We start from the raw sequence: 15,376 nt of genomic DNA, 5'->3' as shown, positions 1-15,376 counted from the left end.
CACTCGAGTAAAATTAAGTTCCTTGTTACTCTAGTTTGTGCTCCCAACTTCCAGAGTTATCTGTCCAACGCAATCACACACTGATCACTGACCTGCGTGAAAATGAACAACTCACATATTGGGTGTCACACATAAGAGTTACCCGAACTCAACATCACCGCTCCTTTCTTGACCGCCTGTCTGGAACTTGAAAGAATTTCACCATTGCTTGTAGTCCCCCCGAGTCAAATTCGCAGTTGTTTCACTACATGTATGACCACCAGAGCCCTGACCCGTCTCCATGCCCCCGTGCTTACCGCACGCCTCGCCGCTATTACCGCGTCGAGCCTCTGCCGTCCCGGTCGAGTCTCAAGGGCTGCGAAACCACACCACTCAACCCCCACTGCAAAGTACCATCGATCATCACCGACCGATGACGAGTTTCACGCTTCCATCAGACCACTAGGCTCCAGTCCGAACTACATGTCCCTCGCTTTTACCCGTTGCTGATTAGGCTTCGATTCCCTGGATCGTTACACCGTAGCCCCTCAATTCAGCTCCACCTTCAACTTGACTCCATAGTAGATGATTAGTCCACCCTCGCGCCCCGTCGACTTCAAGCTCCGTGTATACATCACCTTGAATCAACCCCGCGCCATAGTCTTGTCGAAGCCGCACAAGCCCTCGGGGCCTGCGCCACGTGTTTCCACGTCCCAGAATTCAGTCACTATCAGCATCACGCTCCTATGTCGTCGTCGCCGATCCCACCACCGTCTTCTGTACCAACCGACTTACGTCGATCCGTCAGACTGTCCAATCCGACCCAGCCGTACATATCCGACTGCAACCATGCTGAACCCTACGTCATGTCCGCCCGCACATCTCCGTGCCTTGCTTTGATGCCCTGTGTGTGCATGATCCATTTGCGAACCTCACGGTAAAACCACGTGCGCACTTAGCAACAAATCCAAAAGAAAAATTGCCTCTTCCGGGTAGCTTCCGTGGATGCACCAAACTTGTGTCCGGCAACTCCCAATGTTTTTTCTCTTTTCACCATGTTGCTAACCTCAAGCCACGTACATACCAGGTGCAGATCTTTTTTTTTTACCAAACAAATCTCATCAGGTGCCTTTGCTACTTCGTATGCTCTTTTCCGTGACTCAGCTTCAAGCAACCCGCAGCCATACACACGACAATTTTGCAGTGCAACTGATCCAGGGCTTCCAGCGCATACGTCTGCCACCGCGTGGGCTTTAGTGTGCACACGCGCCAGCCCATGAGCTGCGTCTGCCACCCATGCGCGCCTCAGACTGGGCCGCCGTGTCTCCACGTTCCTTTGATCACCGTATCGATCTCCTCTAGACCGAGTCCGACCTGGAACACCACGACACGACGCCTGCTCGATCCGACCTCGCCAGGAATCTCGCGCATGTACGCTCGCCCGACCGATCAGCCCGATCGATCGCCGCACGTCTCGCGCTGCCGCTGATGCTTTCGCCTGCCGCCACATGCACACGTGTCTGTCTCTGATGTTGGCTTTTTCCAATTTCGCTGAGAACCACACCGCAAACGGCTGCATCTCAACTTAATTCTTCCTCTAAATCAATGATCCGCAGCCTCCAAACAATCTAGCTCTGATACCACTTGTTAGAATAAATCCGAGGCCATACCGTCGATCATCCGATGACCAAACAATCACACGAGCACGACACCGAGATTTGTTAACGAGATTCACCGATATGACTACATCCCGGGGCCTGACTATGGGCGCTCCTCCCCATGACACCGCTACAATACCGCACCCGGTCGCCCTGGACGCCAGCACATGCCGCCGGATTCCCCTAAGGTCCGGTGCTATTATGTTGGCATAGGTTACATCGTGTGTCTACCCCGCTATATATGAGAGGCCTAGGATACAAGTGCCCTACCAGGACACGCCTCCGTACCCTGTAAACACAATACAACTTATAGTCCAACTGTAACCTACCTTGTACACTATATTCAACACAACTCTAACATATCTCACCATACTCTATTCAGACTACGATAAAGTTTTTGAAAAATAAACTCCCGAGCCTCTCTCAAGGCTTTGATCTCCAAAGCAAGATGACTATGAGCCTCTCTCAAGGCTTTGATCTCCAAAAGCAAGATGACTATATGAAGAACGAACAAGTGAGTCATCTCTGAAGATGGATAGGGCTGTAGACGATTCCAACTGCAAAATGACCGAAAGCTCAATATGCTGAACTAACAAAGCCATACCTTGCATCTTCGCATCTATCTGACTAGAAAACTTTAAGCAGCAAAAATAAACGTCCTATCATGGTGTCGCAAGATCATACCGCCGGCGGCTGTACCATCAACTTAAAAAAATACACCATCCACAGAGGACAACCTAAAACAGAGGATCCCCTATTCCACTGTCAACCTATGATCGAAAGCATGCTCCGCTTTCATTAAGGCATTTGTTTTTGGGCAGTCTGTTTTAACACAGTACACTTTCATTTTCGAGCAAAACAGTATATGATTTTTTAATCCCTTTTAAATCCGACGCGCAAATTATTTGATGATTGCACTCACGGTTTCAGGTACAACAACAAATGTATACAACTGATACACGTAACAAATTAAACAGCAAATCCCTACTGGTCGAGAACAAAACTTTTCGATACAGAAAAAATGGTCTGGGCGTTCAGCTGTTTCCTCCGCGTGGATTTCTTCGCCTTGCTGCTTATTATCACGATCAGAAGTAAAAGTATATCTTGTGTAAACTCTTCGCTCCTGCATCGGAATAGATATACCTGCTTTCAGCTAGCATCTTTGTCCGGCTCGGAGCTTACGATCGGTAGGTTCCTTCTGTACTGAGGAGAGGTTAACCTCCTCTCCAACGGTGTCTTCCTCTTGCTCACCACGAATCTGTTCACCCCCTTCCTCATCGGCATTATCTCAGGGAAGTCCTCGTCAGGGATGTTGGCAAGCTCGGAGATGTCCTTGATCTGGGCTGCCCTCCTGAACCATCTCTCGGCCTTGGCTTCCTCAGACATGTCCAGAGGATCAGAGTCCTTCACAGCAGAGCCTTCTAAACTCTTTCCAGTATAACCTCCACTTCCGTAGCTTGAGTAGCCTGTTGCTTGATTAGGGTTAGTGGAACCAATGCCGCAAGTAGCAACCCTGCTATCAGGATGTGAACCACTCGGATTATGGTTGTTGCTTTTGCTCCAAGCATGGTTGTTGCTGTGATTAGTATAGCCGGGCGTATAAGACGGTTGTGTAGAATAGCTTCCCTGATTGTAAGTAGATGTATCTCGACCCTCACTGAAGCTCCCCTGAGAGTAGTTTGTGTTTGGAGCGTGGGTATTCGAAGTGCCACTGGGTCGACCACCTGCCTGATGAGGTTGTGTCTGATACTGATAGTTGCCAGATCCACCTCTGCCATCATTAAACCTCCCCTGGGACTGGGAATAGTTTGTGTTCCAAGCACCAGTATTCGAAGTTCCACTAGATTGATCGCCCACTTCACGAGGTTGCTGTTGATGCTGATAGTTGTTAGATCCACCTCTGCCATCATTAAACCTCCCCTGGGAGTGGTTTGTGTTCCAAGCAACAGTATTCGAAGTGCCACTAGATCGATCACCCACCTCGTGAGGTTGCTGTTGATGCTGATAGTTGTTAGATCCGCCTCTGCCATCATTAAACCTCCCCTGGGAGTACTTTGTGTTCAAAGCACCAGCATTTGAAGTTCCACGAGATCGATCACCCACCTCATGAGGTTGCTGTTGATGCTGATAGTTGCTAGATCCTCCTCTGACATCAGTAGACGTCCCCTGGGAGTAGTTTGGGTTCCAGGCGCCTGAATTTGGTGTACCAGTAGATCGATCACCCATCTCATAAGGTTGCTGCTGATACTGCTGGCTGCTGCTTCCACCAGGTGTATAACCACCTGGACTCGAGCTCTGCTGAGAGTAATTCCTATTCCAGTTCTCATTACTCATGATGCTACTTCCCTGAGGGCCAATCACCTGTGAGGTGTTTTGGCTATCTCCCGAATGTCTTGATGAAGCATTTGTTTCTGGCAGCTTATCAGCTGATGGAGAACTTTCTGAAACTATTCCTGTATCTGGAGTACTCTCTGCTGGCGCATCTTTCTTGGCAAAATAATCAGGAGGAAACGGAACAAATGGGACGAAATCCGAATTGTCAGCCTGCTCAAGCACACTGCGCCTCTGGTACTGTGGTGATGTCAGCGAGCGGTCTTTTTTCTTACTAATAACAAACCGGTTCTCACCCTTCCTCATTGGCATAATATCAGGAAAGTCTTCATCAGAAATAGCACTTGAAAGGTCATTTACACTGTCGAGTTCTGCGACTTTCTTGGACCATTTCTCAGCAGTATCTAATGATCTATCAACATCTTTCCTCTCAGTTGAGGCCTGTGTGATACCGGGTGTGGAACTACCAGTTTCCCTATTTATTTGACAGTCCCTATCTGCCTGTTCATTACTCTTTGCATTCTGTGGCTTGGTAAACAGATCAGCAGATAATGGCACAAAAGGAACGGGGTCGATATCACCAAGATGGCCTGTTAATTTCCTGGGAGTCTCAGCATTTACACCCCCATTATCAGACTGATTGTTTGGGGCAGAAGTGGATGCCGAACGCCCAAGTATCCTGTCTAAAGTTTGACTAATCTTGGAGTCGGATGCTGTTGCTTGAGGGCTATTGTTACTGCTGTACTGTGCACTTGCCAGTCTTCTCTCCAATGGTGTCTTGCGTGTGCTAACTACAAATTTATTGACTCCCTTCCTCATAGGCATAATCTCAGGAAAATCCTCATCAGCTGCCAGACTACTTAAATCAGCAGAATCGTCAAGTTGAGATACTTTGCTCAACCACCTTTCTGCCTTCTCATCGCTTTCAGCAAGTTTTCTCTCAATTTCAGATCTACCAGCATTAGTTACACTAAGAAGCTCTGCTACACCGCCTAAACCAGCACCAGCAGATGCAGTTGTCGCTGGTCTTTTGCAAGCACATCTTAAGCATGACATGTTCCTCCCATAATTATAGAATTCACACCTTGGCAAAAGGACAATACGAAGTCAGCCATCTCGAAGCATAAATAATTTCAAATCACAAAAATGAAGTTAGCATGTCGAAGCTTACTGAGGGCATTCCCACTCTCCGCCAGTCAACATCTTCTTTGGCCGATGCTCATTGCACTCAAGGCACCTCGCATTTCTTGCAAAGTTCATAAAGCTACATCTGTAGGTTGCAGAGCATATTTAGAGTCAACATTACAAAAAATATGAAGAAGGGTAAAATATTTCAAATAAGTAGTAAACAAACCAGTAGCAAATAATCTCAAATGTGTCCGACAATACAAGTAGTTGCGAATTTATTTTACAGATGCGAGTTTTGTGCCTCTTTGTACAAAATTATGAGAATAGCACATAAGTGGTCATGATTAGTTAAATGTTGGTTAAGAATATACTCCCTCCGTCACATAATATAAGACGTTATTACATCTAATATGTGAGCATATTGGATGTAATAACATCTTATATTATGGGACGGAGGGAGTAGATGAGAAAACATACACAGAGGTAAAACAAGCCAAGTGTGAAAAGACTAGAGAAACAACAACATTGTTCAAAAATGAAAAATGATTTATTACATAGATGCATGCTTGTGCAAGACTCTGCTACAGCACAAGAAAACGAGTGTGTATATTTTAGCTGTATCACATCTAGGAAGAGAAGATGTAGAAATTAGTTGGCACTTTAAAGTAAGGCGATGTGGCATGCAACTGTTCAATTGATGAATAAAAATATCCACAACATACCTTGTGCAAATCCAGTCACCACGTTTCATCTCAACATTTTGCCCTGGATGCCTAGAGAATCGCTCAGGTTGACTCTCAACAGTTGGCTCCGCAAAACTGAAGGAGTGGGGAAGTCCACTAGAATTAACTAGCTCAGCCAAGATATTTCTAACAGCTGAATCAGTGAGTTCTTTGTCTTCTAAATAGTTGTTTGACGAACTGTATGTGTAACTTAACAAGTACCGAACAATGTCCACGGTTTCCGCTCTGACTGATTGAATTGCCTGGCAAAAGTTATCACATCTTTAGTGTCTTGACCAATACAGTTTTGTCAAATTGCATAATGTGGGGTCAGCATTTGTGAATTGGCAACTGAAACCTCTTGCAAGAATTCTTAAGAAATCTGTTGTTCCCCGTACAGGATATGCTTATAGCTTATCCCCAAGAATCCCCCTTTTTGAATTCGGTTTCAACAAATGAAATAAATGGGAATACTTCTACCACAGAACATCTCAAACCAAAGCCCAAGTCAAATAACTAACTATATATGTAATGAGAAATCTCTCTGCCTTAATCTCTATCCAAAAAGGAAGGATTTGAATTTGTTCTCTGAGAGCTCCCGCCTCCTCCACAACGCCGCTTCCTTCCGATGATGCAACCTCCACACCAGCCGCCACGCCTTCATGCCTCCGCCTGGCGCAAGTTATGTTTTGTGACTTCGTAGTTATATAAGTTCTTAGTTGAGCTCTGTGCCCCGCTGGATGTCTTTAACAGTACAAGTCACGCATTAAGTTGTATGCATTTGCTAGTTAAGCTCTGTTGTTCACAGCTTGCTAGACTGCAAGTTGCATTCAGCAAGGCTAAGGTGTGATGGACGTTTTCCTCTTAACTACATATATACTGACTGTATCCTTGTATTACTTTCTATAAGATGCCATGTAACCACAGTTGTAACCCTGGTGAAATCGGAACTGAAGAAAATACATCATTCCTATCAGGCGTTCAACATCACCCATCATAAAAGAAACAAGGGGTGCAACAAAGGTGCAGCGAGAAAATGACGAACTGAAATGCTCAAAATTTTATTGGAATTATATAGAGGATTGTCCCTGAACTGAATGGCATGTTTGGTCTTTCCTTCTTAATTATATTTTCTACTGTATCATTCACAATATATGGCTACAAATCCGGTAGAGCAACATAAATAATTATCTAGTTGACTGATGATCACACATATGTAAAACCTGCTGTAACCTACTCCCTCCATTCCATAATTCTTGTCACGGTTTTAGTTCAAGTCGACAAGAATTATGGAACGGAGGGAGTGCTAGACAACCACTCCACAAGCGTGATGTGACCAACTTGCAAAATGGATAAGAACTCACATTGTCCTCTTCACCCGCGAGGTATTGCTGCAGCCGCTGCGCAGATTCCTCACCTCCCTTGAACAGGGCCGGTGCAACATTAGACACCACAACCTCGACATCCTTCGTCGGCAGCGACCTGCGGTCACATCCAATCAATCAGCAACGTGAGGAAAAGAAACCAGCCGGCCAGATGGCCAAGCGATTTGCTTCACCTGAGAAGGTCGGGCCGGTCGCGCGCGAAGGCCAGGCAGGAGGACACAGCGGACTCCGCCTCGGCCGACAGGCCGCTGCCGGAGGCGACGGCGAGCTCATCGGCGGGGGAGGGGGCGCGGGCGGCGTAACCGGCGGCCGCGAGGCGGTCGACCAGGCGGGACCATTCCGGGAAAGGGGCGTGGAGCGGTGGGGTTGACGAGGCGGAGCTGGAGCTGTAGGGGAGGGGTGAGGCGACGGCGGCGGCGGCCGAGGTGGAGAGCGTGCGGAGGGGAGAGGGGGAGGAGAGCAGGTGTTGGCGGCGGGATGCCGCGGTGCGCGAGGAGAGGATGAGCGCGAAGGCGGCGGCGGAGGGCCGGAGACGGAGCGGGGAGGAGGTGAGCAAGAGGGAGGACAGCAGCTTGGAGGCGCTGCCCATGGCGACGGCGGCGACGGCGGAGAGCCGAGACCTGGAAGAGGAGAGGGTTCTACGCCTCCTTCCTGTAGGCCTTTGCCTGCTACTCCCAAAATTGGCGGCCCAGCGGATGGTCGGGTTTAGCCGGACGGCGCTGTGGAAGAAATATCTCGGCATGATCGCACGGCTAGGATTCACCAATCACCCCGACAACGAGAGAGAGAGAAACGTCTGTTTAATAACCCTGAACCTGAAGTAGCAAAACCGGATCAAATGCCCCTAAGGCTGGTCATAATGGAAGTAATATAGGTAGTACTAACATACATGTCACATAAGTAAAGAAAATAATGTGTCAAGTAATTAATGAAGAGAGAGGCAAATAGAGTAACATAACATGTTACCATCACATAACGGTTCTCAATGCAAAATAAGTCTACAAAGTAATAAATAAGGTGATGCATGACACTACACATATGTTACTACCCACTATAGAGGTAGTAATATAGACTAGTAACATATGCATGTTATTAGTCTAAGTTACTCCCCACTATGACCAGCCTAAACCTTTGAAGACGGTATGACTGAGGCTGGTCATAGTGTGAGTAACATAGTAGGTAGTAATACAGATGCCACATAAGCAGAAATAATGATGTGTCAAGTAGTTAATGAGAAGTGAGGCAAATAGAGCAACATAATAAGTTACCATCACGTAGCGCTTCTCAGTATAAAATGAGATTACAAAGTAATAAATGAAGACATATATGTTACCACACCTATGACACTACTCATTATGAATGTAGTAACATAGACTAGTAACATTTACTACTCTAAGTTACTCATAATTATGACTAGCCTGAAGGCATCTCCGACGCGGCAACCATCTGAACGGGGTGGTCCAAACATGTTTTATCATCGAACGCGCTCAAGTATCGCGGTCCTTGACGGTTCGGACGTCTTTTCTCCGCAAACCAGAAGCAACCGGGGGCTATGCGGGTGTTTGGATCACTTCCATGCACGCTTCTGATTAGTCTAGCCCAATCAAAAATCCCACCATCACTCGTGCCATTTTTCGTTCGAAGCGAGCTGCTCGCATTCATGTCGTTCTATAGAGGTGAAAGTGCAACTATCCCTGGGTGGTTTTGGTAATTCCTAACAACATATAGCTCATTGAACTAATGTTCTTTAAAGATGATCATTTCAAAAAGTTCAATGATTGGCATGGCTGGACTAGGAATGTGGACCTCTCAAAATGCTAAGGACACAAATTGGCTCAAGCTCAAGACTCTACATTCTCATTTTAGTGATCCAAGATCACATTGAGTCCATAGGAAAAGCCAATACTATTAAAAGGGGATGAGGTGTTGCTTAATGGCTTGCTTGCTCAAAATGCTTAGTGATATGCTCCAAAAGCCCTCAACCACTTTCTCATTTTCACATATGTCCCAAACCAAAAGTCAAACTCGGCCCCACCGATTTGATCTATCCGGCGCAATCGAGTTCATTTGACATAAACACTGCCAGAAACCCTAGTCAGTTCGGTCTCACCGATAGGGATCTCGGTCTCACCGAAATGAGTGATTCGGTCCCACCCAGTTTGCCTGACCAACTCTCTGTTTGCCTATTACAGAAGTTGGTCCTACCGAGTTTATGTGATCGGTCTCATCGAGATTACGTTATGCCCTAACCCTAATGAAATCGGTCCCACTGAGTTGACATGTCGGTCCCACCGGAAAAGCCTAACGTTCACATTTTGAACTAAATCGGTCTGGCCGAGTTTCATGATTCGGTCCCATCGAGTTTGGTAAATTGTGTGTAACGGTTAGATTTTGTGTGGAGGCTATATATACCCCTCCACCCACTCTTTATTCGTGAGGAGAGCCATCAGAACGTGCCTACACTTCCATCATACATTTTCTGAGAGAGAACCACCTACTCATGTGTTGAGACCTGTTGGGGAACGTAGCAGAAATTCAAAATTTTCTACGCATCACCAAGATCAATCTATGGAGTAATCTAGCAACGAGGGGAAGGGGAGTGCATCTACATACCCTTGTAGACCGCGAGCGGAAGTGTTCAAGAGAACGAGGTTGATGGAGTCGTACTCGTCGTGATCCAAATCACCGATGATCCTAGCGCCGAACGGATGGCACCTCCGCGTTCAACACACGTACGGAGCAGCGACGTCTCCTCCTTCTTGATCCAGCAAGGGGGGAGGAGAGGTTGATGGAGATCCAGCAGCACGACGACGCGGTGGTGGAAGTAGCGGGATTCCAACAGGGCTTCGCCAAGCGCTGCGGGAGGAGGGAGATGTGTCACGGGAGGGAGAGGGAGGCGCCAGGGCTTAGGTATTGCTGCCCTCCCTCCCCCCACTATATATAGGGCCAAGGGAGAGGGGGGCGCAGCCTTGGCCCTTCCTCCAAGGAAGGGTGCGGCCAGGGAGGAGTCCATCCTCCCCAAGGCACCTCGGAGGTGCCTTCCCCCTTTAGGACTCTCCCTTTATCTTATCTCTTGGCGCATGGGCCTCTTGGGGCTGGTTCCCTTGGCCCATATAGGCCAAGGCGCACACCCCACAGCCCATGTGCCCCCCTTGGTGGACCCCCGGACCCCTTTCGGCACTCCCGGTACAATACCGATAAAGTGCGAAACTTTTCCGGCGACCAAAATAAGACTTCCCATATATAAATCTTTACCTCCGGACCATTCCGGAACTCCTCGTGACGTCCGGGATCTCATCCGGGACTCCGAACAACTTTCGGATTACCGCATACTAATATCTCTATAACCCTAGCATCACCTAACCTTAAGTGTGTAGACCCTACGGGTTCGGGAGACACGCAGACATGACCGAGACGACTCTCCGGTCAATAACCAACAGCGGGATCTGGATACCCATGTTGGCTCCCACATGCTCCTCGATGATCTCATCGGATGAACCACGATGTCGAGGATTCAATCAATCCCGTATACAATTCCCTTTGTCAATCGGTATGGTACTTGCCCGAGATTCGATCGTCGGTATCCCGATACCTTGTTCAATCTCGTTACCGGCAAGTCTCTTTACTCGTTCCGTAACTCACATCATCCCGTGATCAACTCCTTGGTCACACTGTGCACATTATGATGATGTCCTACCGAGTGGGCCCAGAGATACCTCTCCGTTTATACGGAGTGACAAATCCCAGTCTCGATTCGTGCCAACCCAACAGACACTTTCGAAGATACCTGTAGTGCACCTTTATAGCCACCCAGTTACGTTGTTACGTTTGGTACACCCAAAGCATTCCTACGGTATCCGGGAGTTGCACAATCTCATGGTCTAAGGAACTGATACTTGACATTAGAAAAGCTCTGAGCAAACGAACTACACGATCTTGTGCTAGGCTTAGGATTGGGTCTTGTCCATCACATCATTCTCCTAATGATGTGATCCCGTTATCAACGACATCCAATGTCCATGGTCAGGAAACCGTAACCATCTATTGATCAACGAGCTAGTCTCCTAGAGGCTTACTAGGGACATGGTGTTGTCTATGTATCCACACATGCATCTGAGTTTCCTATCAATACAATTCTAGCATGGATAATAAACGATCATCATGAACAAGGAAATATAATAATAACCTATTTATTATTGCCTCTAGGGCATATTTCCAACAGTCTCCCACTTGCACTAGAGTCAATATATCTAGTTCACATCACCATGTGATTAACACTGACAGGTCACATCACCATGTGACCAACATCCAAAGAGTTTACTAGAGTCAACAATCTAGTTCACATCACTATGTGATTAACACTCAATGAGTTCTGGTTTGATCATGTTATGCTTGTGAGAGAGGTTATTAGTCAACGGGTCTGAACCTTTCAGATCTGTGTGTGCTTTATGAATATCTATGTCATCTTGTGGATGCTACCACGCGCTATTTGGAGCCATTTCAAATAATTGTTCTACTATACGAATCTGGTTTACTACTCAGAGCCATCCGGATTAGTGTCAAAGTTCGCATCGACGTAACCCTTTACGACGAACTCCTTTTCACCTCCATAATCGAGAAAATCCTTAGTCCACTAGATACTAAGGATAAGTTCGACCGCTGTCATGTGATCCATTCCCGGATCACTATTGTACCCCTTGACCAACTCATGGCAAGGCACACTTCATGTGCGGTACACAGCATAGCATACTGTAGAGCCTACGTCTAAAGCATAGGGGACGACCTTCGTCCTTTCTCTCTCTTCTGCTGTGGTCGGGTCTTGAGTCTTACTCAACACTCACACCTTGTAACACAGCCAAGAACTCCTTCTTTGCTGATCCATTTTGAACTCTTTCAAAATCATGTCAAGGTGTGCGTTCTTTGAAAGTATCATCAGGCGTCTTGATCTATCTCTATAGATCTTGATGCCCAATATGTAAGCAGCTTTATCCAGGTCTTCCTTTGAAAAACTCCTTTCAAACAACCCTTTATGCTTTCCAGAAATTTTACATCATTTCGGATCAACAATATGTCATTCACATATACTTATCAGAAATGTTGTAGCGCTCCCACTCACTTTATTGTAAATACAAGTTTCTAACAAACTTTGTATAAACCCAAAAACTTTGATCACTCCATCAAAGCGTATATTCTGACTCCGAGATGCTTGCTCTAGTCCATGGAAGGATCGCTGGAGCTAGCATACCTTTTAGCATCCTTAGGATCGACAAAACCTTTCTGATTGTATCACATACAACCTTTCCTTACGAAAACTGGTAAGGAAACTTGTTTTGACATCCATCTGCCAGATTCATAAATGCAGCTAATGCTAACATGATTCTGACGGACTTAAGCATCGCTACGGATGAGAAAATCTCATCGTAGTCAACTCGTTGAACTTGTGAAAATACTCTTTGCCACAAGTCGAGCTTCATAGACGGTAACATTACCGTCCACGTCCGTCTTCTTGTTAAAGATCCATTTATCTCAATGGCTTGCCGATCATCGGGCAAGTTCACCAAAGTCCATGCTTTGTTCTGATACATGGATCCTATCTCGGATTTCATGGCTTCTAACCATTTGTCGGAATATGGGCCCACCATCGCTTCTCCATAGCTCGTAGGTTCATCGTTGTCCAACAACATGACTTCCAAGATAGGATCACGTACTACTCTGAAGTATTACGCATCCTCGTCGTCCTACGAGGTTTGGTAGTGACTTGATCCGAAGTTTCATGATCACCATCATAAGCTTCCACTTCAATTGGTGTAGGTGCCACAGGAACAACTTCCTGTGCCCTGCTACACACTAGTTGAAGTGACGGTTCAATAACCTTATCAAGTCTCCACCATCCTCCCACTCAATTCTTTCGAGAGAAACTTTTTCTCGAGAAAGGAACCGTTTCTAGAAGCAATTACTTTTGCTTCCAGATCTGAAATAGGAGGTATACCCAACTGTTTTGGGTATTCTTATGAAGATGCATTTATCCGCTTTGGGTTCGAGCTTATCATCCTGAAACTTTTTCACATAAGCATCGCAGCCCAAAACTTTTAAGAAACGACAATTTAGGTTTCTCTAAACGGTGTCGTCTCAACGGAATTGCGTGGTGCCCCTTTTAAAGTGAATGCGGTTGTCTCTAATGCCTAACCCATAAACGATAGTGGTAATTTGATAAGAAACATCATGGTATGCACCATATCCAATAGGGTGCAGTTATGATGTTCGGACACACCATCACTTTGTGGTGTTCCAGGCGGTATTAATTGTGAAACACTTTCCACAATGTCTTACTTGTGTGACAAACTCATAACTCAGATACTCATCTCTATGATCATATCACAGACATTTTATCCTCTTGTCACGACGATCTTCAACTTCACTCTGAAATTAGTTGAACCTTTCAATAATTCAGACTTGTGTTTTATCAAGTAAATACACTCAGCATCTACTCAAATCATCTGTGAAGTAAGAACATAACGATATCCACTGCATGCCTCAGCACTCATTGGACTGCATACATCAAAATGTATTACTTCCAATAAGTTGCTCTCTTGTTCCATCTTACTGAAAACGAGGACTTTCAGTCATCTTGCCCATGTGGTATGATTTGCATGTCTCAAGTGATTCGAAATCAAGTGAGTCCAAACGATCCATCTGCATGGAGTTTCTTCATGCATATATACCAATAGACATGGTTCGCATGTCTCAATCTGTTCAAAAACGACTGAGTCCAAAGATCCATCTACATGGAGCTTCTTCATGCGTTCTATACCAATATGACTCAAATTGCAGTGCCACAAGTATGTGGTACTATCATTACTATTTTATATCTTTTGGCACGAACATGTGTATCACTACGATCGAGATTCATTTTAGGTGCAAGACCATTGAAGGTATTATTCAAATAAACAGAGTAACCATTATTCTCCTTAAATGAATAACCGTATTGCGATAAACATAATCCAATCATGTTTATGCTCAACGCAAACACCAATCTCGATGGTAGAGGGAGCATGCGATGCTTGATCACATCAACCTTGGAAACACTTCCAACACATATCGTCATCTCACCTTTAGCTAGTCTCCGTTTATTCCGCAACTTTTATTTCGAGTTACTAACACTTAGCAACCGAACCGGTATCTAATACCCTGGTGCTGCTAGGAGTACTAGTAAAGTACACATTCATATAATGTATATCCAATATACTTCTGTCGACCTTGCCTGCCTTCTCATCTATCAAGTATCTAGGGTAGTTCTGCTTCAGTGACCGTTCCCCTCATTACAGAAGCACTTAGTCTCGGGTTTGGGTTCAACCTTGGGATTCTTCACTAGAGCAGGAAATGATTTGCTGTTTCATGAAGTATCCCTTTTGCCCTTGCCCTTCTAGAAACTAGTGGTTTTACTAACCATCAACAATTGATGCTCCTTCTTGATTTCTACTTTCGCGGTGTCAAACATCATGGGTTGCTCAAGGATCATCATATCTATCCCTGATATGTTATAGTTCATCACGAAGCTCTAATAGCTTGGTGGCAGTGACTATGGAGAGCCATCACTATCTCATCTGGAAGATTAACTCCCACTCGATTCAAGTGATTGTAGTACTCAGACAATCTGAGCACATGCTCAACGATTGAGCTTTTCTCCCTTAGTTTGCAGGCTTAAGAAACTTGTCAGAGGTCTCATACCTCTTGACGTGGGCACTAGTCTGAAATCCCAATTTCAGTCTTCGGAACATCTCATATGTTCTACGACGTTTCAAAAAACGTCTTTGGTGCCACAATTCTAAACCGTTAGCATTACGCACTGAACTATCACGTAGTCATCAAAACGTGTATGTCAGATGTTTCGCAACATCTACAGACGACGCTGAGGTTCAGCACACCGAGCGGTGCATTAAGGACATAAGCCTTCTGTGCAGCAATGAGGACAATCCTCAGTTTACGGACCCAGTCCGCATAATTGCTACTGTCAACTTTCAACTAAATTTTCTCTAGGAACATATCTTAAACAGTAGAACTAAAGCGTATGACATAATTTGCAAAGATCTTTTGACTATGTTCATGATAATTAAGTTCACCTGATTAATGAACTCCCACTCAGATAGACATCCCTCTAGTCTTCTAAGTGATA

General features: G+C 45.7%; 1 protein-coding gene across 1 annotated transcript; it reads right to left on the bottom strand.

The window, feature by feature from the left end:
- Positions 1 to 2,483: 2,483 nt before the first annotated feature.
- Positions 2,484 to 7,898, bottom strand: LOC109766748 (zinc finger protein VAR3, chloroplastic). The gene is made up of 5 exons (XM_020325532.4): positions 7,377 to 7,898; positions 7,183 to 7,300; positions 5,819 to 6,081; positions 5,140 to 5,238; positions 2,484 to 5,052 (listed from the first exon to the last, which is right to left on the bottom strand). The coding sequence occupies exons 1-5, from the start codon at positions 7,790 to 7,792 to the stop codon at positions 2,787 to 2,789; spliced, it is 3,162 nt and encodes a 1,053-aa protein (XP_020181121.1). The 5' UTR covers positions 7,793 to 7,898; the 3' UTR covers positions 2,484 to 2,786.
- Between the last annotated feature and the right edge of the window lie 7,478 nt (positions 7,899 to 15,376).

The sequence above is a fragment of the Aegilops tauschii genome, chromosome 3, assembly GCF_002575655.3.
Source record: "Aegilops tauschii subsp. strangulata cultivar AL8/78 chromosome 3, Aet v6.0, whole genome shotgun sequence".
In the NCBI taxonomy this organism is placed as follows: domain Eukaryota; kingdom Viridiplantae; phylum Streptophyta; class Magnoliopsida; order Poales; family Poaceae; genus Aegilops; species Aegilops tauschii.
This window is presented reverse-complemented; position numbering and strand designations above follow the sequence as displayed.

Excerpts from the sequence above, each read along its gene's own strand:
- LOC109766748 (XM_020325532.4), bottom strand. The coding sequence starts at position 7,792 with ATGGGCAGCGCCTCCAAGCTGCTGTCCTCCCTCTTGCTCACCTCCTCC. Across the intron at positions 7,301-7,376 it reads GACCGGCCCGACCTTCTCAG|GTCGCTGCCGACGAAGGATG; the intron begins GTGAAGCAAATC and ends ATGTGACCGCAG. Across the intron at positions 6,082-7,182 it reads TCGCGGGTGAAGAGGACAAT|GCAATTCAATCAGTCAGAGC; the intron begins GTGAGTTCTTAT and ends AACTTTTGCCAG.